The 25,919-nt window shown below is 38.2% G+C and overlaps 1 protein-coding gene across 1 annotated transcript; it reads right to left on the reverse strand.

Annotated features, from left to right (window-relative positions):
* Window positions 1–4,341: 4,341 nt before the first annotated feature.
* Window positions 4,342–25,451, reverse strand: hif1al (hypoxia inducible factor 1 subunit alpha, like). The gene is made up of 14 exons (XM_029446207.1): window positions 25,301–25,451; window positions 17,483–17,673; window positions 15,265–15,446; window positions 14,331–14,415; window positions 11,403–11,518; window positions 10,249–10,418; window positions 9,959–10,065; window positions 9,386–9,533; window positions 8,566–8,840; window positions 7,880–8,043; window positions 7,620–7,756; window positions 6,409–6,499; window positions 5,720–5,843; window positions 4,342–5,177 (listed from the first exon to the last, which is right to left on the reverse strand). Exons 1-14 carry the CDS (start codon window positions 25,333–25,335, stop codon window positions 5,110–5,112), a joined length of 1,893 nt encoding a protein of 630 aa, XP_029302067.1. The 5' UTR covers window positions 25,336–25,451; the 3' UTR covers window positions 4,342–5,109.
* Between the last annotated feature and the right edge of the window lie 468 nt (window positions 25,452–25,919).

The following is a 25,919-nucleotide window of genomic DNA, read 5'->3' on the forward strand; positions in this document are numbered from 1 at the left end:
ATTGTGAGATAAGTGTGTAGGATAAAGTACAGTGCCTCCCTGCGCTGCTCCCCCCCTGAAATTCAAGATGTTTTTGTTTTTTAAAATATATTTACAACTCACTTTTCACATCGAACAGGTGCTCTTTTATTAAATAAAATAAACGTATGCTTATGTTATTTATCTAATTTATGTGCACGTTTCAGTTGCTTTGCGTTACATTCTCTCCTCTACTTCGTGAAGGGCGGAGCTCCGATTCCGAACCTACACACACGCGCGCGCCAGCGCACACACTTACAGTCAGAGACAGAGCGGAGGAAAGGAGAGGAGAGAACTTAAAAAATCTGCACCACGCACGGACCTCATCCAGCCCAGGCAGCACCCCCCAGAGCAGTAAACCTAGAGGAAACACTGAAGTAAATATCATTCATAACCTTGTGTACAGTTAAATGCATTAGGCCTACTTGTTTCAAAATCCGGCATTCATCTCATGGCACACTATTTGGGAACCACTGGTATAATAAACACCTAAACGTGGATTTTGGATGTTTTCTTTCCGCTCGTCCTAAAGATTGACAAGTTATGGAAGCAAATGAACTTAAACTCAAGGTTTTCCCTCTTTCTCTGAAGGTTTGATCCGACCTTTCCCCTCTACCGGCTGCCGGTTAGTCCACACGCACCACAACAGCAACACTGAGTAATAAAGTTAATGATTGTTTCCCTCTGTTGATGGGAAGAGAAGGTGAGCTTAATAACAAGGAGAATCTCAACACGTTTCTCAGAAAAACAGCCCAGACACCAAGAGGCGTTTTAAATATTTAGTAGGCCTACGTCAAAAGTGTTTAGTTACTCAGTTACATTCCACCGCTGCACTACAGTTGATAAGTGTGGCCGTGTGATTGTGTTTTTGTATTTATGCCAAACAAACTGCTGCTGTTGCTTCTGTAAAAATGAAACCGTTCCTGTGAGGCTGGAAACAGGACAAGATGATTCAAACATTCATTCTGGGGAAACGTTGTGAATCTTTTGTTAAGAATGATTAGGAGCGGTTGCAGTGCAGTGGTGACATGTGATGTGGAGATTAAGGGTTAACGTGACTTCCTGCTCTGGTATGAATCCTGAGTGTGTTCGAGGAGAAGTCGGTTGGATGAGTGAGGAAATGAAAAAGGAGAAGAGCTTGTTGTGTTTACTGTAAGCAGTCAGCTGTGGTTACAGTCAGATGAATGAATGAGGAGTCATTGATAAAGACAAACCCGTTTACCTAAACCTGTGGTGGAAAGTAACTAAGTACATTTACTCCAGTACGGTGCTTCAGTAGAATGTCAAGAGACTTTCATTTCCATTTTATTAATCAACTCCAACACGCTTCTGGAAAATATATTGTGTGTTCTTCGACACTACATTTAAGTTAATTACTATTTAAGATGTTTCAAACCAACATCACATAAGACTGTAAAGTGCAACACATCTTTATAGACTACTTACTTGTACTTTAAACATAGTATTTCTACACTGTGGTATTGTTACTTGTACTTTAAACATAGTATTTCTACACTGTGGTATTGTTACTTGTACTTTAAACAAAGTATTTCTACACTGTAGTATTGTTACTTGTACTTTAAACATAGTATTTCTACACTGTAGTATTGTTACTTGTACTTTAAACAAAGTATTTCTACACTGTAGTATTGTTACTTGTACTTTAAACATAGTATTTCTACACTGTAGTATTGTTACTTGTACTTTAAACAAAGTATTTCTACACTGTAGTATTGTTACTTGTACTTTAAACATAGTATTTCTACACTGTAGTATTGTTACTTGTACTTTAAACAAAGTATTTCTACACTGTAGTATTGTTACTTGTACTTTAAACATAGTATTTCTACACTGTAGTATTGTTACTTGTACTTTAAACAGAGTATTTATACACTGTGGTATTGTTACTTGTACGTTAAACATAGTATTTCTACACTGTAGTATTGTTACTTGTACTTTAAATAGAGTATTTATACACTGTAGTATTGTTACTTGTACTTTAAACATAGTATTTCTACACTGTGGTATTGTTACTTGTACTTTAAACAGAGTATTTATACACTGTGGTATTGTTACTTGTACTTTAAACAGAGTATTTATACACTGTGGTATTGTTACTTGTACTTTAAACAGAGTATTTATTCACTGTGGTATTGTTACTTGTACTTTAAACAGAGTATGCATACACTGTAGTATTGTTACTTATACTTTAAACAGAGTATTTATACACTGTGGTATTGTTACTTGTACTTTAAACAGAGTATTTCTACACTGTGGTGTTGTTACTTGTACTTTAAACAGAGTATTTATACACTGTGGTATTGTTACTTGTACTTTAAACATAGTATTTATACACTGTGGTATTGTTACTTGTACTTTAAACAGGAGTATTTATACACTGTGGTATTGTTACTTGTAATTTAAACATAGTATTTATACACTGTAGTATTGTTACTTGTACTTTAAACAGAGTATTTATACACTGTGGTATTGTTACTTGTACTTTAAACAGAGTATTTATACACTGTGGTATTGTTACTTGTAATTTAAACATAGTATTTCTACACTGTAGTATTGTTACTTGTACTTTAAACAGAGTATTTATACACTGTGGTATTGTTACTTGTACTTTAAACAGAGTATTTATACACTGTGGTATTGTTACTTGTACTTTAAACAGAGTATTTATACACTGTGGTATTGTTACTTGTACTTTAAACAGAGTATTTATTCACTGTGGTATTGTTACTTGTACTTTAAACAGAGTATGCATACACTGTAGTATTGTTACTTATACTTTAAACAGAGTATTTATACACTGTGGTATTGTTACTTGTACTTTAAACAGAGTATTTCTACACTGTGGTGTTGTTACTTGTACTTTAAACATAGTATTTATACACTGTGGTATTGTTACTTGTACTTTAAACGGAGTATTTATACACTGTGGTATTGTTACTTGTAATTTAAACATAGTATTTCTACACTGTAGTATTGTTACTTGTACTTTAAACAGAGTATTTATACACTGTGGTATTGTTACTTGTACTTTAAACAGAGTATTTATACACTGTGGTATTGTTACTTGTACTGAAGTGGAACATCTGAATTCTTCTTCCACCTCTGACTGTGTGTATTTGTAGGATGGCGATCTTTGTTCTCTTGTTTTATTGTCGTTTTGCTTTCAGTCACTTAAGTTTTCTTCTTCAGGTGAGGAATGGATGAACTCTGAATGGCTCATGAGTAATTTATCAACCAGTGTTTTGTAATCCCCCTGCCCCTCCACTGCCCATAGTATGAGGATTATAAACCACATTATAAACAGGAAGTTACCTTTGAACACTGAGTACAAGAAGAGACTGAGTTACATAAGTTTAACCAGAAAGGAAACATTTAGCAGAGACAATGAAATGTTGTCCCCCTCTTTCAAAACGGTCCGACTGGTAAGAAGGGAGGGGTTGGAGGAGTTCAATCCTCAGGTCAGATTTATACAGTGAAAAGTAACAAAGTAGTTCACCTTCAAGTACTGTACTTAGGTACACTTTGGAGGTACTTGTAATTTACTTGTAACAGTATTTAAACATCGTTGTATATCTGCTTTTACTGAAGTACAAGATCTGAGTACTTCCTTCACCTTCCAGTGAACCGTGTGAAACCAGAAAGAGATTGTGCAAACTGGGCGAATTTAGTTACTGTGATGGGAACATCTTCACCCACATTTCCCCAGGCTGCACTCAGGCTGTGAGAAGTATTCAGAAGTGTTACTAAAGTAAAAGTAGCAATACAGTGTAGAAATATCTGTTACAAGTTAAATATATTTAAAGTACCAAAAGTAAAAGTACTCATAATGCAGAATAGCCCATTTCAAATGAAAATATTTGGTTATAATTAGTAATTACATTGTCATCATTATGTTGATTTTGTATTCATCAACTAAATCTGCAAAGTCACAAAGTACAATATTGGCCTCTGAGATGTAGTGGAGTAGAAGTAAAGTGGCATGAAATAGAAAACTTGTATTCCAACAGTACTTGAATAAATGTATTCAGTAACTTTCCACCAGGTCTTATGAACAAGATAAGACATTTGTTTTACCGCAGAGATGTCTATATTTATTTATATTGAATGTTGTGATTATTGTTTTTGTGTTTGAGTTAACGCTCAAGCTTAGAGTCTTCGTTCACATTGACACCAACAATGTGTTTTCTGTTTCAGAGCTGCGTCAGTGAACGCAGGAGATAAACATTCCCTGACGATGGTGTACAGATGGAGCCGCTCCGCCCTGATCCAGGCTTCAGCTCTGCACACAGACCACACGGCAGCTTCTGCTTCACCAGCTTTATTTAGCTTAAGAATGCAAACGGGATAAAAACTGTAAAAATGATAGAAAGCATATTTCATTCGTCTTTCACTGGATGATAAAAAAGGCACAGAGAACTTTTTAGAAATAAACAGAAATGGACATTTTACACTGAATGAGGACCAATAGTCTGCAGTTCATAAAATAACAGAAGCATCACAATGTTTCACTCAACACTGCCGCTGAAAAATACAAATCTACTCTTGTTACATCTCGTATGTATACGTGTTATAAAATCAAACTTACATTGACAATTAAAACTAGTATTTTAATGACATTCTTAATGGATGCATAAACAACCGACGCTACTGTTTGTACTGCAAGTTTATCCAAATCAATCAAACTGCATTCTATTTATTTAGTTAGTTCTAGTCCCCTTTGATAACACAGGAGACATTTCAGTCATAGCGATGTGTCTGAAATGTTACTAAACGTTTCTGTGATTGATGTCTAACGTTAGCCTGTAGTGTTCGACGCGGTAAACCCCTCCCACCTGAAGATTAAAATAAACACCAAGAGTAATATGGAGACGATTGTCCTCTAGGTAACACAGTAATAAGAGTTCAGTGTATAAGTATATGCCACTGATATTCACACCTGTTTGTCGGTGTGACTTGGAAGAAAACACAAACTGAAAAAAACTGCAAACTGCAGCGTGGTTTGTGACTGTGCTGGTTTGGTAACAGCATGGTTACGCAGCGTGTGAGTCTATATCCGTGTCCTGCGTTGACTCAAGTCATAGGCGAGAGCGGCGGCGACAGGTCAGTGGGACGAGGTGTGGATGTGTCCCTCATCACAGCTGGAAGAGAGAGACACAAACATCTCATTTAAACCAGATTTTAACATGCCATCTGGATTAGGAAATATGTATTAGTAATAATAGGCGTAAATTCACAGTATGATCGGACCACCTCCAGAAGTGTTCTGGCTCACAGGTAAATACAATCACATAACCTTTAATCTGCCTGGTCAACAGCTTTCATAAATACTGACTGAGATCTAAGTCAAGATAAGAGATGCATATTTCATACATACAAATGTATAGCATTTAAAAAGGTTAGTACAGTGTGTCATAAAAAGTGTCATCGCATATGTCATTAGAAAGTCATTAAAAGTCATAAAGAAATGTTTTTAAATAGTATGTCATAGAAAAGTAATTGTATAGTACGAGATGAAAGTTTAATAATGTAGTACACAGTGCCTCCTGAATGTGACATGAAATGTGTGCATTATATTTATATTCACTATTCTATTTCAATACTTTCACTCAATAGCTAACATGTAAAACACTGCTGGGCTAACAAGCGTCTGTGTGTGTGTGTGTGTGTGAGATAATCTTACCAGCAGTATCACACAGTCCCTGTATGGCTCCTAAAATCGGGTCTCTGTCTGTGAGCAGCTGACTCCGCCCTGCAGGAGCCAGCTCCAGGAACAAATCTGATTGGTTGGTTTCCTCCAGACAGCTCTGAAGACGGAGTATAAAACATTTACAGAGGAAGCAGCAGAAGCCTAAACAACAAGTCAATGCTTAATTTAATAAAATCAAACATCTTGAACAATTTTCATTTATTGGGGTGAATCATTCTGTGAATTTGAAGCCCTATATATATATATATATATATATATATATATATATATATGTGTGTATCTGTTTGCAGTGAAATCCCACAGATCTCAGGCTGATCACCACACAGACGCTCGTATATATTATACGAGCGTCTGTGTGGTGATCAGCCTGAGATCTGTGGGATTTCAAAGCTCAAAGAAAACTAACGGGGATTGTCGTTTCATTTGACGGTCTCAACTGTGTTCTCCTCATCCAACTCAAAAAAGGTCAGACTTACAAATGTCTTCTATCATGTCAAATGATCTTCCTGCAGATCTTTGCTTTGAACGTTTCACTTGTTCCAGGTAAATGTTGAATCAATATTAAATAAGGTGGAACGTTCTTGAGGTTCCGGTCCTTTCATTCTCTAAAGCACTTTGTAAATGTCTTGAAGCTGCTGGATATTTGTTTTCCTTCCACTCACCAGGAGAAGAAGTTCCTCTTCTATTGAGGAAGGCTCTTGTTTCTGTCTCTTGTCCTGAATCATCAGCATCTCCTCATCTGGGTTATGAGTCCTAAAAGAGAGACGTTGAGATTGGAAACCATGTGGAACATATATTGTCATGCTGAGTTTTTAGATTTGCATTATAAACCTGCATTTACAACCTGCATTTAAGCAGGTAAGAGGCTAAAGTTAGCACTTTTTTAAAATGTTAGCCAACAACATGTTTTTTCCTGTGGCGCCACCCTCAGGACAAACTTTACATTCAGACATTTTACTAGATGTAAAAGTCTGAGAGTAGTTAAGTCGACTTCATTTTTAATTAATCAGAAGTGTTTATTAACTCTGTGTTACAGCCTAATCTCTCCTCACTTCACACTGCAATATAATTTGTGGAGCTACTTATCCCACTCACCTTCGTAAGCTTTATACTTTACAAAAGGAGTTTAGCAGAATTGCCACATTTAGCAGCAGGACACTCAGTCTGCTCAATATTCTACACATCTTTAACAAATGTACATATCAAACCTGTATTTACATTTAGAACATTTTGCATCAGCGTGCTTCTCTACCTGTGCCTTTACAGAATCAGCCAAACTGATGTACATAACAAAAATACGAGACAAGCCGCACATTTAAACATTTAAGTCCTCACTGGTGTCTGATGAAGCTAACTGTCATCACTCATCACATCTGACTGGAATTCTCTTTCACGTAAAGAGTGAACACAAGGACTCTCGATACATTTCTTTATGTTTCTACTTTTAGATTCTATAATTGTTTGTGTGTTTACGTTTGTTGATTACATGACTTGTATTTGCTTGTAATGCTTATTGAGGTGAAATTCCTTCTATAAGCCTCTGAGCTTGTTTTCTTTCCTCACCTCCACAACTTGATTCTCTTTTGTGTTTCTGCTGCTTCTTTTATTGTGCAAACAAAAAAAAGGTCTCAGCTACATGTAGAATAAAAGCTAATCATATTGTAGCAGCAATGTTTTCTGACTGTACTGTTTCATTGACTTTGGAGAGAAATACTTGACAAGCTAATGTCATGATGGCTGCTCACAAAGAAACATGTTCAGGTTTCTGCAGTTCCACTTCTCATCCGTCAGTCCTGCTTTGTAAACGTCGGACTGATTATCAAAGGCTTTACACAGACACATATAAGAGTCACACAGAGCGAGCCCGTCGTACCGTTTCCTGCGGCCTGTGACGGTTGAGGGTTCAGACGGAGGTTTGTCGGCTTCCTCTGGCAAACTGCTGAACACCGTCAGCTGGAAGTCATCGTCCATAGAGATATACGGAGCCAACATGTCCAGATCCATCACCTCCTTATCCGCAGAAAAGAAACAACCATTAGGATGAGACTAAACCTTCAGTTTCATTTGGATCCAATACACCAAATGTATTTAAATGAATGTGAGTTTAAAAAAAGGTTTAAGGCTCATATTTACCAGTTGAAAATCAGGTGAGGAGACTGGTGATGATGAGGAAGGTGGAGTGATGGGGCTGAAGATGGGTGAGAGGAGCTGTCTCAGCTGGGGAGTGCACAGGTCCTGAGGGTGCTCTGGCAGCGAGGTTTCACCGCAGAGACTGGAGAACGACAGCTCAACAAAATCTGTGTGTGCGAGTGTGTGAGAAGATAGAAGTGAACTAATAAGTTTAAAACTCAACCTTTGTACATCTGAAGCTCTTTGATAATAAAGTCAAAAGATGAGCCTCGTGTGAAATGATATGAATAAATATTATATTGAAAATGGATTGAAGCAGAATATTTCATGAGATAAAAACATGTGAATTTGGGAAATGATTCCAATCTTTTGGACTGAGACACAGACGAGGACGCGCCGCAGCGCTCGCTGTATGTGTGTCAGAGAGAGACTCACACACAGCTCACAAGTTATTAATAATATTAATTTGAAGGTCAACGTTATGAATGAAGCTCTGAACTACTTTGCACAGGCCTAGTAGACTCTTAGTCTTGTTTTGTTCTAACAGCAGACACCGTGCTGCTGACTGAAGTACAACTTGAATGAGTAAGAAAGTGTAACATTATACAAGATGCTACGTCTCAGATAAACTAATAAAACACTTCATCACTGGGGCTTGAGTAAATCTAAATGTCTTCGGTCCGTCTCACCTCCTGTCAGCGGGACAATGACGCCATCGGCCTCCGGAGAGGGCTGGAAAAGCTCCTCCACAATCTCCTTCACTTTGAAGAAGAGCTCTGCAGCGCTGCTGGGATTCAAACCGGCGTCCTCAGACTGACTGGAGCTGCAGAGACGCTCACTGTCGCTGATGTCAGAAGTCCCACAATCCTCTGGTGCAACTGCTGGTGAGTGTGGTTCAGCTTCAGGCAGCCGGCCACAGCGGACCTGCTCCACGGAGAAAACCACGTCTGGCTGCTCCACGGCACTGTAGAAGAAGAAGACGAGGCGAAGAAGAGAGAGAGGAGCGGATGGAGAAGGAAATAAAGAGTGAATAAAGTTGGTGTTTTTGGTCACTAATGAGTTTGTAATTCACTGCATCTATTATGCAACGCTACACTACATCCTTTTCCACGTCTTCTGTTACAAACCTAACATACTGACTCTGTCCAGACTTTATTCTTTATTTAGATAATGAAAAACTAAATTGCAGCTCATAAAGGGAATGCCTTTCAGCAGCAGGAAAATCAAATAAATAAAAGTTAATTAATAATGAAATCTATAAATAGATCTAGATCTATAAACAAGAAGAAAAGGGAAAATAATGAAATAAAGAATAACAGTACACAAATAAAGAGGCTCAAATAATGAAAAAGTCAATGTAAATACACAAATAGACACAGAACAGCATTAAACCATTAAATCCACAGTAAAGAACAAGTGAATAGAAGAAAAGGTTATATGGTCAATGCGAGGCTAAATGTTGGATGAAGTTACTCCCGTCTGATCGATAGCTCGCTGCTTTTGAAATACCTGAGTATGAAGTTGAGGCAGATGACGGCCTCGGGCTGTGACGTCTTGCTGCTGTAGAGGACGGTCGCCTGAGTCTCCGCCCAGACAAAGCCGCCGCTGTTGGCCAGGAAACGGTAATGTCTGGTGCTCACCTGACCTTTGGACAGCACTACACCAAACATAAACAAAGACTGTCTTCTAAAGGATGGACACAAGGACCAGAAGTCTCGAGCATTGACAGAATAATGCTCCTGTACGTGCTGCATTCTCTGTCTGCTTTGTCTCAAATAAAGAAGTTAAACATTCCTCTGTGGGCTTCAATGACCTACAATCCTTTCAGGATGATTAGAAAATGTTCTACCAAAGTGACGGGAAAAAACTGCAACGATAAATGTTGTGTTTCAAAAGTATGTCTACATGTTTATACACTAATAATAGTGTGCTCAGGTAGTTGTATGGTATACAGGTATATTGAAGCCAGGTTGACACGAGTGAAACTTTACAGCGTTGTTTAAAATCACTGTTAGATTTGATTGTAATGTATTTACATGTACAGTATGTTATTTTCCTCGGTACACACGCATTGAAACTCACACGTGTGCAGGCTCTTGTTGACGTGATCAGAGTCGAGCGCGTGATAAAACTCATAGGCTGAGCGGCCAATCAGATCTTCAGGTTTGTATCCCACCAACTCTGTCACCCTGGAAACAGCGAGATGGAAGAAAAAACAACAGAATTAAAATGATGAAAATGTTCAGAGATATTCTTCTGTCTCTTCTTTCTGTCTGAGATGTGATTTATTTTTTCCTCCAAAAGGAGAACCTGTCTTTTCTCAAGCCTCCCATCCACACGGAGGTCAAAGGTCAGGGTCACGTTCATCCTACCTGCCCTCGCAGTGTGTGAAGCGCAGGTCCATGCTGTGGCGGGTGAGGAAGGTGCAGGTGTCCAGAGGGAGCTCCACGCAGGACGGGTGAGGGACAGGTTCACACAGCAGAGTCATCACTCGGCCTGCAGGGGGCGACAACTGACGGATGTGACCTGTGCAGTGGAGGACCTGCAGCAACAAAGGGAAGATTCATTCAACATGGAGGAGTATTGTTTCAAGTTTTACATCCCATTTCAGAGCAAATCCCAACATAATGCTTTTATTGATACCTTCATGTACTGAGAATAAAACATGTTTTATTAAAAACAAACAAAACAAAAGTAGCCATGCTTAATGTCGTCTTAACACTGACAACCGCACAAGAACTTTATCTAGATAATACAATGTACCCCGGACACATCTCAAAGTATCTTTGAAGTCATCAAGTCCAGTCACAAGTCTTCAGTCAAAATGCAAGTCAAGTCTTTCAGGCTGACCATGGACCTTTTTACAGCAGACAGTTTGTAAGATGTTCCAGCGAGCCAGCGTGCACAATACCAGGAACTCCCCTCAGTGGAATGCAGCCCTCCTTAACATTTCAAATGTTCTGCTGTTAAAAAGGTTTATTCTTCACAAAGTCAGCGTCAGAAATTAAGGGCAGAGGTCAAAAATGGCAGGGAATCTCAGAATGTGATTTAGGGGCAAAACCTTTCCCCAAGATTTTAAAATAATTATATATATTTAGCAGTTTAGGTCAATATCTCAATCCTACATATTTTCCCAAACTGCACAAAGTCCATTCAATGCAGAGGCCTAATAGTAAAATAATCAAGCTGTGTCGCTCTGCAAAGCATGACCGCCACTGCCTTAATTATATTCTACAGTTAATAGAACATCTAATTTTCCCAGGTTAAAGATGGGAACTCCCTTGTTTGATACTTGAATCCAAAGCTTCCGTCTGCAGCTTTGCGTTGGAAGGAATTAGATGCTTCTAGAAGTTTTTTATTATAAGTAAAGAAAATGTTCCTCCCCACTATTATATTAGGCATGACTAACAGAAGTTGCTGTGTAGCAGGTGCACGAGTGTGTTTGTGTGTTTGTGTGAGTAGCTGTTCTCAGCTGGACACTGAGACAAGTGTGTGATTTTATATACAGTTTTTGGTAACACTGAACCTTCCAGACAGCAGACTTGATGTTGACAGTGCGCCCCCTGCTGGTCAGCGTGTTCTTCATTCGCAGGAAGAAGTTCCTCTCACTCGGCTGTTCTGCCAACCCTTTCTTCTGCAGACCTAAAAGCAACATTACAAAGCTGAAGCAGCCAGCTCACATACGTTTATCACAAATGGTAAATGGAGTGCATTTATAAAGCGCTTTTAGTCTTTGCGACCACTTAAAGTGCTTTTACAACACATGTCCGCATTTACCCATCCACACACACATTAACTGAGCTTATTATCTAACCTTCCATTCATCAGCAAAATACTAGAACAAATAGTCTCGGTCCAAATAAAGAAAACAACATCCTGGAGGAATTTCAATCAGGCTTCAGAGCATGCCACAGCACCGAAACTGCTCTGACTAATTAGTGACCTCAGACTAAACTCTGACACAAACAAGGTCTCAATTCTTATCCTGCTAGACCTGAGCGCAGCAGTTGACCCGATCGACCATGACATCCTAATTAATCGTCTAGAAAAACTGGTTGGTCTCTCTGACTGTGTATTAAACTGGTTCAGAACATATATCAAAGGGAGAAAGTATTTTGTCAGGCTTGGAGATCATGTGTCAGAGAAGCATGATGGCCACTTTGGAGTTCCACAAGGGAGCTGCCTCGGTCCATTACTGTTCTCCCTATACATGCTACCACTGGGGGACATCATTAGAGAACACAATGTGTGCTTCCATAGCTACGCAGATGACACACAGCTGTACATCTCTGCTGAACCAAATGATACTACAGCTGTTAACTCCATCACCACCTGTCTGTCAGCAATAAATAAATGGATGAGCAATAATTTCTTAAAATTAAATGAGAACAAAACTGAAATCCTACTAGTAGGTCCTGTAACAAACAGAGAGATGATGCTGAATAACATGGGGAAACTTACTCCTTTGATTAAACCTGAAGTTACAAGTCTTGGTGTTATCATAGACTCAGATCTAAGCTTTAAATTCCCACATAAACAAGGTGACACAAACATCATTCTTCTACCTTAGAAATATAGCTCAAATCAGACAATTTATAAATCAAACGGATGCTGAAAAACTAATTCATGCTTTTATCTCAAGCCGACTCGATTACTGTGATGCACTCTTTACCGGCCTTCCAAAAAAAACAACGGAGAGACTTCAGCTCATCCAAAACGCTGCAGCGAGGCTGCTGACCAGAACCAAGAGGAGAGACCACATCAGTGCAGCGTTAGCTGCTCTACACTGGCTTCCAGTAACTTTTAGAATTTACTCTAAGGTCCTCCTTCTTGTATACAAAGCCCTAAATGGAAGTTACACTGCCAACTCTCTAATAAACTATGTGCCCCCAAGAACATTACGATCATCCACTACTGGTTTATTAAATGTTCCCAGAAACATCCAAAAGAAAGTCGGGGATGCATCCTTTTAGCAATTATACACCAAAGCTATGGAACACTTTACCTGCAGACATTAGGGAGGCAAGCTCGCTCAATATCTTCAAAAGTAAACATATATTTTTACTTTAGCCTTTTAATGGTGATATTTTATACAATCTTTAATGCTGCTACTTTATGCCATTTTAAACTAATTTAAATTAATCTATTTATTAAAGCTGCTATTTTATCTCTTAACTATTAGCCTTTTCCAATTTTACTAATGCTATTTTTTAATGCTATTACAATAAATAATTGATGGTTAGAATGAGAAACTAGTTGAGTGAACAAAGTCCTCAGTGAGGCTCTCCGCCGCCGCCCTGACGTGTATATAAAATAAATAAATCCTTTGAGAGGTGCGAGGAGAAGCTTGGATGATAGTGTAAAGATTAATGAATGATGAAAATCCTCCCAGAGAGGTCTAGATTGAGTCCAGTGGGGTTACACAAGGCAGCAAAGTGTTGTATCACAGGAGGATTACGGGTAAGAGAGGCGACGGCCCTTGCTTTGTCCCTTCGGCTCGGGTAGCACGCCTTGATGTACCACCATAGTCTATAGTGTAATGTGTAATGATAGGCGGGAGTGATAGTTGAGTGCTTGATGAGAGGACCATGGTGTGTAAATATATGTGATTTTTAATGCTATTTCACATTTACAGCCACACTGTGTATTAGATTATTATTGTACTGTAAATGTCTAATCTTGTACTAATGTTTTATGTTTCTGCTGTGAAGCACTTTGGGCTGCAACTCTTGTATGAAAGGCTCTATACAAATAAAGCTTATTATTATTATTATTATTATTATTATTATTATTATTATTATTATTATTATTACTATTATTATTATTATTATTATTATTATTATTATTATTATTATTATTATTACTATTATTATTATTATTATTATTATTATTATTATTATTATTATTATTATTATTATTATTCATACACTGGAGGCAGAGGCTGCCATACAAGGTGCCACCTGCTCATCAGGAGTTATAAACACACATTCACACATCTGGAGCAATTTGGGGTTTAGGTTCTTGCAAACCGGGGATCGACCACCAAACCTCCGAGTGGTGGACGACCACTCTACCTCCTGAGGCACAATAACATATAAAGTCTGAACTATTTTCATACAATGATCAAAAGTCTTAGAGGTCTTATGGACAAAAGAACCCTCCTCTCCTCGGCATTAGATGCCATTTTATTACCAAAAACAGTGAATGATATCTTAACACTGGTTTCCTGGACATCATTGTATGATTAAGTGCATGCTGATGCTGGAGATAACATCTAATCTTCTTCTCACAACCAAAATATGATCAAATACTTTCCTGGACAAAAAACATGGGTGTCTTTGTTAAACGTTAACACAGGTCCAAGCTTTATGTTACAAGCCATGTTTGGTTCCCGAGAAGAAATCTAAGGCATGTTTTTAAGGATTTATGTTGTAATAATAAACGTGTGTCTAACCTGAACGTGAAGTCAGCAGGTCTCTGAGCTCCTCCTGATCACAGGGATGAACAAAGTCATAAATACTCTGACCCAGCAGCTCCAGCTGTAAACAACAAACAACAACAACTGTCAGTAACAAACTAAAAGTATCAGCTTCAATTGAAATACTATTCATGATACTACTATGTATGTTACGCACATTTATTGTAAAATCATGTATTTGGTGTGAAGATTCATCTGTACTGAATCACTGTTTTTAAAACAATGTATTGTAGTAAATTAATCTAATGAGATCATCGGCAGGCGATGCTCAATCTGATCACTGTGGATTCAATCATTACAGCTCCACAGTGTAATTACTCTGTATTTCTGAATGCACTTATCATAACACGCTTGTGTTTCAATGATAAACTTAAAATAGATTTAGTGGATGGCTTCTCTCTCTGCTGCAGTTACTCAGAATAAGTCACGTACTGTCCCAGAGGCGAACAGTAACAGCTCCAACCTCAATTAAGGAAAAGAGTCATGTAGAACCAGTGTAGTAAACTGTAAAGTGTAAACAATATGTAGACATAGTTATTTTAATAATGGAGCTAATGAAATGCTTCAAGTTTAATTAAGCTAAAAGAGGCTGACGGGGAAATTAATCATTGTCTATTTCTTTGTTGTTAAAGTGATGATTCCTCACATTTACTGCTGAGCCTCATGAGAAAACTACCTCTGGCTGCTCAGGTGGGAAATCACTGGTGTAAAGAGAAATGCTGATGCTGACTCAGCAGACAGTCACACAGAAGAGCAGCTGGAGCAGACACAGGACTGAGGAACTGAAGGCTTCAAATGAGGGGAAATGTCTAAATATGTGAACATATCGGATACTATTTGATCTGTGTGTATATAATGTTGTTTGAACTTTTTGTTAAATGTTTGTTGCTGAACAGTGTTCACGCTGGACCTGTGTGATGCCGACGTGTCTGTTGACGTTCTCCGTCAGGTAGATCATGTCTCCCTCTTCACTCATCACCAGGATGAATCCAGCCAGGGCCTGAGGATAGAGAGCATCCATAGGATCTTCCTCCTCTTCCTCCTCTTCCTCCTCTTCCTCCTCTTTAGACTCCTCTCTCTGATTCTCACCTGCTGTAAAAACAACCAGGTGATTATTACCATGGATTTTCATGGACCAAAGATCATTTCTAATTGTTGCCTAACTGTACATACCATATTGCTGTCATGTTTTCTGACCTTGTAATGAACTCAAAGTATATAAAACATTAGTTTAGTTCTTGGTCCTCCAGTGAATCCAATTTCAGGTATGAACACAGCTGTCAGCAGAACCACATTTCCACATCCTGATGCATTTTTCATGTTTTTCGTCTGAGTAATAAAAATTCAGCGCTGTCCTTTTATTATTGATGACTTCATAACTCTGCTCTCACACCTGAGGGAACTAAACAGCACTGGGCCGACTCACATCACCGGAATAACACACTGAAAGAAAGAAAACCCCCAAATACTGAGCGTAAGAGAAGAGGTGGAGTCAAGCAATCAGACTGAGATACACAACCAAATACCAAAATACATCTCCTTCACTTCCTCACCTCTTCAGTTGAGATATGTTAAAGGTCTTTAAGTTACAAGAGTTTGCAACTTTAAGAATTTAGTTCAAACCCACCCTGCCGCCCTGAAATTCATCACTTGTTATCATTAAGCCTTAGTGATGATACTACCATTGTCATTAGATTTCAATTCTCAGTGAGCAAAGAAATGAATCATCATCCAGCCAACTCATCCATTACAAGTTTAATGTCCACTTTAAAGGAACACTTCGCCCGCCAAGAGACTATTTCCAAGTCAATCAATCATCCCGTGATGATGCTTGGTTTTTACTGCACGAATTGTGTGGGAGTTTTGCTGTCATTAAACGCCGCCCCCAATTATTTGATTCTTTGTTCACTGTGGAGGAATGTGAGAAATATTATGTTTTCATCAATAATTCCAAGTAACTGATATGCAAATGTTCATGCAAAAACATAACCGTTAAAGACACTGATCCCTGCCCAATGTTTCACATCTCAATATGGCGTCCAGCAGTGCTTTCATTGAGCAGTTCAGACGACAAAAGATCTACAAGCTGTGTCCAGCTCCTTCAGCCAATGTGGCTTCTCAACTGTGGAACATAGCAACTGAAATGAGAAAGACTTTCCGTACCTTCACACAAGGTCTCAAGGCCTGGCTACTGAAAACATGTTTTATCTACAAAATAAATTAGATAAAAACTCATTTTATCATTGTTATTTTCATCATTGGCTAACGTGCTGTTAACTGTTAACTAGCCATATTCACTCGTATTACATTAACAATGTGGATCTTATATGGTTGTGTTTTACAACTGCGTGTTCTATATGGACGGTGCAGGATTTGACTATTTTACTGACTGAAAACTTTAACATGAAAACATTATGGTTGTAATCAGAACAGCCTGACTGTGTTTTGTTACTCCGTGCTGCTTGCAACAGTGGATATTGTTGCTGTGTCATTGTACTAATGTTTTGCTGTTTCCTGTTGCTCCTGTCAATCATCCCCCTCATTGGTTTCAAAACATCTTGCCAAAGGACTGGAGTTGAAAATTAGCCAGCTGGCTCACACTTTTACAGAAATGTTGACTAATGTGTATTGTCTTAATAAATAAACAAAGGAAATGAAAGAGTGGACAGCTGTGCTGGCAGCTCTATATAAGGGCAGTGCTCTGGTACTAACATGCTCACAATGACAACACAAACCAGCTGAGGCTGATGGGTATGACATTAAAACTGCAGGTGAAAACAAATCGAAGTGTTGCACAAATGTAAATGTCACTAGATGTAAGGTTAAAGTCAGCAGGATTCATCCTCTGGGGACTATGACTGTCTGTACAGGATATCACATCTATTAGTTGTTGAGGAATTTCAACCGACAGATGGACATTGCCTTCCCTACACTATGCTGCGAGTGTGGCTGAAAACATGTGAAATTAAAAACAGCCTTTTGTGCCAAAATACAAACGTCACGTATTCTAAATGTCATTCGTATCATTACAAAACAAAAAATCTAATAACTTCTCATAACGGAGAAAACTATAATGTTCAGGTTCTGTCAGGCTGGACGACCATCTGGAGATCGACCATTCTTCTTACCGGGTCGCAGGAGGAGGTGCATCCGCAGGAAGCTGAGGGCCACTCTCATGATGGTAGATTTGTCCAGGTGGGTGCAGACTCTACGGGGGAGCGGCAGAGTGTGGGCGAGGTCATAAAACACCTCTGTCTCCTGACTCCGCCTACATCTGGCCGCATCACGAGAACGCAGCTTCTTCTGCTCCGAACTGGTCCTACAGGAGGAGGAAAGAGATAGACAGGTATAAGTAGTATTCATTAAGAGCTCACTGTGTTACGCTGGTGTACGTTGATATAAGGTAAGGTATAAGTAGTATTCATTAAGAGCTCACTGTGTTACGCTGGGGTACGTTGATATAAGGTAAGGTATAAGTAGTATTCATTAAGAGCTCACTGTGTTACGCTGGTGTACGTTGATATAAGGTAAGGTATAAGTAGTGTTCATTAAGAGCTCACTGTGTTACGCTGGTGTACGTTGATATAAGGTAAGGTATAAGTAGTATTCATTAAGAGCTCACTGTGTTACTCTGGTGTACGTTGATATAAGGTAAGGTATAAGTAGTATTCATTAAGAGCTCACTGTGTTACGCTGGTGTACGTAGATATAAGGTAAGGTATAAGTAGTATTTGTTAAGAGCTCACTGTGTTACGCTGGTGTACGTTGATATAAGGTAAGGTATAAGTAGTATTCATTAAGAGCTCACTGTGTTACGCTGGTGTACGTAGATATAAGGTAAGGTATAAGTAGTATTCATTAAGAGCTCACTGTGTTACGCTGGTGTACGTAGATATAAGGTAAGGTATAAGTAGTGTTCATTAAGAGCTCACTGTGTTACGCTGGTGTACGTTGATATAAGGTAAGGTATAAGTAGTATTCATTAAGAGCTCACTGTATTACGCTGGTGTACGTAGATATAAAGTAAGGTATAAGTAGTATTCATTAAGAGCTCACTGTATTACGCTGGTGTACGTTGATATAAAGTAAGGTATAAGTAGTGTTCATTAAGAGCTCACTGTGTTACGCTGGTGTACGTAGATATAAGGTAAGGTATAAGTAGTATTCATTAAGAGCTCACTGTATTACGCTGGTGTACGTAGATATAAGGTAAGGTATAAGTAGTATTCATTAAGAGCTCACTGTGTTACGCTGGTGTACGTAGATATAAGGTAAGGTATAAGTAGTATTCATTAAGAGCTCACTGTGTTACGCTGGTGTACGTAGATATAAGGTAAGGTATAAGTAGTATTCATTAAGAGCTCACTGTATTACGCTGGTGTACGTAGATATAAGGTAAGGTATAAGTAGTATTCGTTAAGAGCTCACTGTGTTACGCTGGTGTACGTAGATATAAGGTAAGGTATAAGTAGTATTCATTAAGAGCTCACTGTGTTACGCTGGTGTACGTTGATATAAGGTAAGGTATAAGTAGTATTCATTAAGAGCTCACTGTGTTACGCTGGTGTACGTTGATATAAGGTAAGGTATAAGTAGTATTCATTAAGAGCTCACTGTGTTACGCTGGTGTACGTTGATATAAGGTAAGGTATAAGTAGTGTTCATTAAGAGCTCACTGTGTTACGCTGGTGTACGTAGATATAAGGTAAGGTATAAGTAGTATTCATTAAGAGCTCACTGTGTTACGCTGGTGTACGTAGATATAAGGTAAGGTATAAGTAGTGTTCATTAAGAGCTCACTGTGTTACGCTGGTGTACGTTGATATAAGGTAAGGTATAAGTAGTATTCATTAAGAGCTCACTGTGTTACGCTGGTGTATGTTGATATAAGGTAAGGTATAAGTAGTGTTCATTAAGAGCTCACTGTGTTACGCTGGTGTATGTTGATATAAGGTAAGGTATAAGTAGTATTCATTAAGAGCTCACTGTGTTACGCTGGTGTACGTTGATATAAGGTAAGGTATAAGTAGTATTCATTAAGAGCTCACTGTGTTACGCTGGTGTACGTTGATATAAGGTAAGGTATAAGTAGTATTCATTAAGAGCTCACTGTGTTACGCTGGTGTACGTAGATATAAGGTAAGGTATAAGTAGTATTCATTAAGAGCTCACTGTGTTACGCTGGTGTATGTTGATATAAGGTAAGGTATAAGTAGTGTTCATTAAGAGCTCACTGTGTTACGCTGGTGTATGTTGATATAAGGTAAGGTATAAGTAGTATTCATTAAGAGCTCACTGTGTTACGCTGGTGTACGTTGATATAAGGTAAGGTATAAGTAGTATTCATTAAGAGCTCACTGTGTTACGCTGGTGTACGTAGATATAAGGTAAGGTATAAGTAGTATTCATTAAGAGCTCACTGTGTTACGCTGGTGTACGTTGATATAAGGTAAGGTATAAGTAGTATTCATTAAGAGCTCACTGTGTTACGCTGGTGTACGTTGATATAAGGTAAGGTATAAGTAGTATTCATTAAGAGCTCACTGTGTTACGCTGGTGTACGTAGATATAAGGTAAGGTATAAGTAGTATTCATTAAGAGCTCACTGTGTTACGCTGGTGTACGTTGATATAAGGTAAGGTATAAGTAGTATTCATTAAGAGCTCACTGTGTTACGCTGGTGTACGTAGATATAAGGTAAGGTATAAGTAGTATTCATTAAGAGCTCACTGTGTTACGCTGGTGTACGTTGATATAAGGTAAGGTATAAGTAGTATTCATTAAGAGCTCACTGTGTTACGCTGGTGTACGTAGATATAAGGTAAGGTATAAGTAGTATTCATTAAGAGCTCACTGTGTTACGCTGGTGTATGTTGATATAAGGTAAGGTATAAGTAGTATTCATTAAGAGCTCACTGTGTTACGCTGGTGTACGTTGATATAAGGTAAGGTATAAGTAGTATTCATTAAGAGCTCACTGTGTTACGCTGGTGTATGTTGATATAAGGTAAGGTATAAGTAGTATTCATTAAGAGCTCACTGTGTTACGCTGGTGTACGTTGATATAAGGTAAGGTATAAGTAGTGTTCATTAAGAGCTCACTGTGTTACGCTGGTGTACGTTGATATAAGGTAAGGTATAAGTAGTATTCATTAAGAGCTCACTGTGTTACGCTGGTGTACGTTGATATAAAGTAAGGTATAAGTAGTATTCATTAAGAGCTCACTGTGTTACGCTGGTGTACGTTGATATAAGGTAAGGTATAAGTAGTGTTCATTAAGAGCTCACTGTGTTACGCTGGTGTACGTAGATATAAGGTAAGGTATAAGTAGTATTCATTAAGAGCTCACTGTGTTACGCTGGTGTACGTAGATATAAGGTAAGGTATAAGTAGTATTCATTAAGAGCTCACTGTGTTACGCTGGTGTACGTAGATATAAGGTAAGGTATAAGTAGTATTCATTAAGAGCTCACTGTGTTACGCTGGTGTACGTAGATATAAGGTAAGGTATAAGTAGTATTCATTAAGAGCTCACTGTGTTACGCTGGTGTACGTTGATATAAGGTAAGGTATAAGTAGTATTCATTAAGAGCTCACTGTGTTACGCTGGTGTACGTAGATATAAGGTAAGGTATAAGTAGTATTCATTAAGAGCTCACTGTGTTACGCTGGGGTGCGTTGTTGAACGCTGAGGCCGTGAAAATGTTTTGAGCACAGCATCGTCTTGAATGAATACATCAACCCATCATCAGAGAGCATGGAGGATGCTGAGAGGCTGCAACAAGAGTACATTCTGTTCTCCAGCATCAGCATGACGTGAACCAGATGGCACTTTGCCCAGCTCCGTTGTCCAGACGCTCTGATACGTTTTAAATAAGTAAGTGATACGCTATCAATGTTTGACATACGTATAATAATTTGTTATGTATTCGTTATGTATACGTCAGCTACAACACCGCTGTGGAAAAGTTGGACGTATTTGGACTCTGACAAAGTTTGAGCACATTTTCATATACGCCGGCATGTTTCATACAGAACTGTGTGACAGGGCCTTGAGATTTTCAGAGCTCGGAAATGCACCAATAAACCCAAAAAAGGTTCCTTCCAGTTCAGCTCAACTGTGATGGGTGTTGAGATTGAAAAGAAAGTGAGCTGTAAGAGCATTACAAAATCAAGAGGAACATATCTCAGTCCTTTTTTAGAAACATTTTAACCTCTAAAATGATTTGAATGCTGGTGTCCGAGGGTGAAGTAAAGAACCATGCTGTTTCTGCATGCAGAATAAATGTGTTATTTTCTCCTATTCTAAAAATGATTTCCGCATACTGGGCAGTCTTGGAATTGCATACATTGGATATGACCTGAAAGCTGAGACTCTTGAAGGGGCAGAGGTTAAGGAGGCGTCCTGGATCAGTTGCTTGAACTGCAAAATCTTTAAATACATACAGTAATACACTCTTCACAAACTGTGATCAATATGTGTGTGTCTGTGTCTCATTTAAAGTCTGGAAGTTTTCACTGGAGTCTTACAATCTTGGACCCTCTACGTCCCTCTGACTCTCTGGTGTTTTTAAAAGTAGGTGAGACATTAAGTACTCATTGTGACCAGAGAGTTCAGCTCTGTGAACATTCCTGGGTGTTTTTTTCCCAACATGGGAACAGAGCTGATGGCAAAAATAGGGGATAATGTCCAAAACTTAAGAGAAAAGAATGTTATTTATTTCAGCTACTGGGAGACTGCCCAGATACTCCCTCCCTCCCTCGCTCTCCTTTCTTCCCTCGATCTTCATCCATCCCATCAGCATGCACGGCTTTCGCCTGTATTTCATTTCTCTTCACACACAAACACAGTGTTTTGGACAGTGGGTGGACTTATACACAGAACGCAAAGAGCATGAATGTTATGCTCCTCTTGAAACGACCTCACACACACAAGTAAGTCAAGATCCGGTGAACCTTTATTAATCCCGGGAGGAGAAATGAGGTTGTTGCAGCAGCACAAGGACAGCAATACAGAGAAATAAAGAAAGTATAATAGTGAAAAAAACAATAAGACATATATAACAAACTAAAATAAGAATAGAATAAAAAATAGAAACTATACAGGAGCAATTAAAGACAAAAACAAATACAATAATATATAGAATAGAATTAGTGTGAATAAATGTTACAATTTGTCTGAAAGGTTCACATCCCCGTGAGCCGCACAAAGTGAGGGCGAGGGCAAGGGCCCCAGTTGCCCATCCCTGCATTAAGCTATGCCTTGTTGGGGTTGGAACACACTGTTCCTCAAAACAAAGAGTCGTGAATTACAGGGACTTTTTGTTTTGCAAACTCAAGAGGGTGTGACGGCATGCAGTTTACTGCTGCTTACACACACACGACCTCACATGGCCTCGACTGTTTTGTCCCACTGATGCTGGCTTTTGTACGACATTGAAGACAATATACTTTGGACCCAGTAAGCAAACAGCCAATATTTTGTGATATTCAGTGTCTTTAAATTAAAAGTTTAGGTTTAAAAATAAACTTTATTAACATTATAAACAATCACTGGTTTCCTTTGCTGCAGAATGGGCCAAGGAAGAAGCCATTACATTTCGGAGCATATCCAAATAATGGGGCGGATACACAAATAACTTTTCACTTCGTTAGAATTGAGATTTTGGACACTTACACACAAAATGTCAAGAAAATGTCAAACATTTTCTAGTTCCAGCGTCTATTGTGAGGATGTGCTATTTTTCTTTGTCTAATTTGATAATAAAGTAAATATATTTTTTTGAGTTTTGGATTATTGTTCGAACAAAACAAGACCCCTTGGGCTGTGGGAAATTGTGACAGGCACTTTTCACTACCTTCTGATTAATTGATAAATTGAGAACATAATAGGCAGACTAATCGATAATGAAAAAATCGTTATTTGCAGCCCTGATGGACACTACTTGGAGAACGTTGTTCAGGCTAATAGTGCACACACATAACACTTAGAACACATTTGAGAAGTTGGAAACAGCAATTTTATTTGCGTTGATCAATTAATAGACTAATCGCTTCAGCCCTAAAATCAATCTGATGTCTGAGCCACATTTTTACAAAGATAAATACAAACAAATATAAACTTTGGTTTTCTCTGATGTATTAATAACATATATGACCCAAGAACAACAATCTGTCTCAGTCTGCACTGACCCCTTTGGTCAGCTGAGGGCGTCCTCTCAGGTCGTGCCTCTGCAGACGTCCCTCCCACATGTTGGACAGGAAAAAGTCTCACACAGCTATTTCCAACTTCAGTGTTTTCATTAAACACTGCTGATTATGGTTAAAATGGCTCTAAGTCCCGAATGTATACCCAAATATAGACATCTATACTGTAAATGATCAGAATCAGAAATCCTTTATTAGTCCCAGGACGGGGAAATTTACGTTGTTAGAGCAAAAGAGCAAGAGAGTAAAGTGGCGAGTACACAATTAAATAGAATAAAATACAGTAACAGTAATATAGTATAAGATTATTATAATTAACACGAATGATCACAAGGAATCGAACGAAAACCGTAAAACTTAAGACTTTTAGGCAAGTAATCACTATAACATGGGGGTAGCTTCCTCACAGATAAACTTTAGTCTTCCTATTTTAAAACTTTGTCCTCTCTGGCCACCATAAACTCTTGTTCACACAAGACATAAAGCCAAACAAGAATGAACATGCATTTACATTCTGTGAGTTAGAATATAAAGTATTAACCTTCCTAAAACCACACGGCTGCATCTTCAACTATTTAATAAGTACAGATCCTCAGGGAGCTAAGAGGAACTAATATTCTCACTCAAATTTAAACTTTTCAAGTGAGTAAGGTTTCCTTTTTTAATTATATGCCATTTTATTAACAAAGATTAAAACACAAAGTCACAAGACACCAGTCAACACATGAACATGAACTCCCTCCAGCTATCAAAATGTGTCTGCTGGACACAATCAAAAATAAACAACATGAAATAGGAGAATTCATGAAGCAAACTATGTGATTACATTAATGAACAGAGGCTGCTGTGGACTTCTGACCAACTATAATAACAACAAGGGACACTATACAGATATCCCAGTCAAATACTGCCGGGATGTTACAAGAATACCATAACAACATTCCTGAAATGATTTCAAATACACTATGAGCTCAACAGTGAGGAGCACAAATAAACCACAACCACCTGTTTATAAAGGATCATGTGTCTTTAAAAAAACTATCTCCAGCATGGAAAGAAGTATTCAGATCTTTGACTTAAGTAAAAGTAGCAATACCACAGTGTGAGTAAAAGTCCTGCATTCAAAGCCTTAACTAAGTAAAAGAACAAAAGTATTAGCATCAAAACATACTTAAAGAACTAAAGGTAAAAGTACTCCTTATGCAGAATGGCCCATTTTATAAGAATGTTTATTATAATGTAATTATTGATGCATTAATATGTTCATCACTGTAATGTTGCAGCTGGTGAAGGTGGGGATATATGTAACTACTTTAGTGTGTTTTATCATGATCTATAATATCACATCATAATGTATTTGTTGATTATATAATGTATTATCAATCTGAATATAGAAAGTAACCAGTAACTGTCGTGTATTGGTGGGTATAAAGTAGCATAAATGTAAAGTAAAAGTAGCTCACAATAGCACTTAAGTATAATTTTTAGGTTAATGTCATGATTTCGCTCAAAACCAGTATTTGGTGCAGAGACACTAGTACATGTGTCGGAGCTGCGACATTAATAAACATTTAAAAAAGTAAATCGTATTTAAATACCGCCATGAGGTCACCGTCACCATAATGCACAGCCTGTGTGTGTGTGTGTGTTTGTAATGGCTCATTGCGACTCGGAAAGTTACAGCTCACACAACACGGCACGAGACAACTCGGTATAAAACATTAGCTGTGTGTCTTACCGTTTGAGCGCGACGGTCTCCTCTTTCTCCCCCATGTTCAAAGTGCTGAGCTCGACTGGGCTCTATGTTTATGTTTATGTTTATGTTTATTCGGGCATACAGAACTAGAATATAAACCAACCCCTCAGTTAAGTAAAGCTCAGCCTACACTTCTAAGAAAACGCTGTTTCCGGTTATATTTAAAAAATAAAAGTCTTATTGAGCTCACTCTTTAGTAGATCAAGCAATTGTAAGTGTTTTGTCGATACATGTATTAATAGACTTGTGATGGCTTTTTGTCAGAAGAGGAAAGTAACCAAGTACATTTACTCAAGTATTGTAATTTAGTATTGTTTTAACATACTTGTACTTTCCTTGCGTATTTCCAATCTAATGCTACAATACTAATGCTATATAAAAGGACAAATAAATGATGATGTGTGGTTAAGCTACCCATCAGTATATAAAGTAATTACAATGAGCTACATGCTGCAACATTACAGTGATGTAGCCTACAACATCGATACATATACATAATCATATATATAATTATATAATATATATGATTCTGAAATGGGCCTTTCTGCACAAAGAGTATTTTTACTTTCAGTACGTTAAGTATATTTGTATGCTAGTACTT

Source organism: Cottoperca gobio, chromosome 13 (assembly GCF_900634415.1).
Source record: "Cottoperca gobio chromosome 13, fCotGob3.1, whole genome shotgun sequence".
In the NCBI taxonomy this organism is placed as follows: domain Eukaryota; kingdom Metazoa; phylum Chordata; class Actinopteri; order Perciformes; family Bovichtidae; genus Cottoperca; species Cottoperca gobio.

Excerpts from the sequence above, each read along its gene's own strand:
- hif1al (XM_029446207.1), bottom strand. The coding sequence starts at position 25,335 with ATGGGGGAGAAAGAGGAGACCGTCGCGCTCAAACG. Across the intron at positions 15,447-17,482 it reads GCACCTCCTCCTGCGACCCG|CAGGTGAGAATCAGAGAGAG; the intron begins GTAAGAAGAATG and ends TTGTTTTTACAG. Across the intron at positions 9,534-9,958 it reads CAACAAGAGCCTGCACACGT|TGCTGTCCAAAGGTCAGGTG; the intron begins GTGAGTTTCAAT and ends TGTTTGGTGTAG.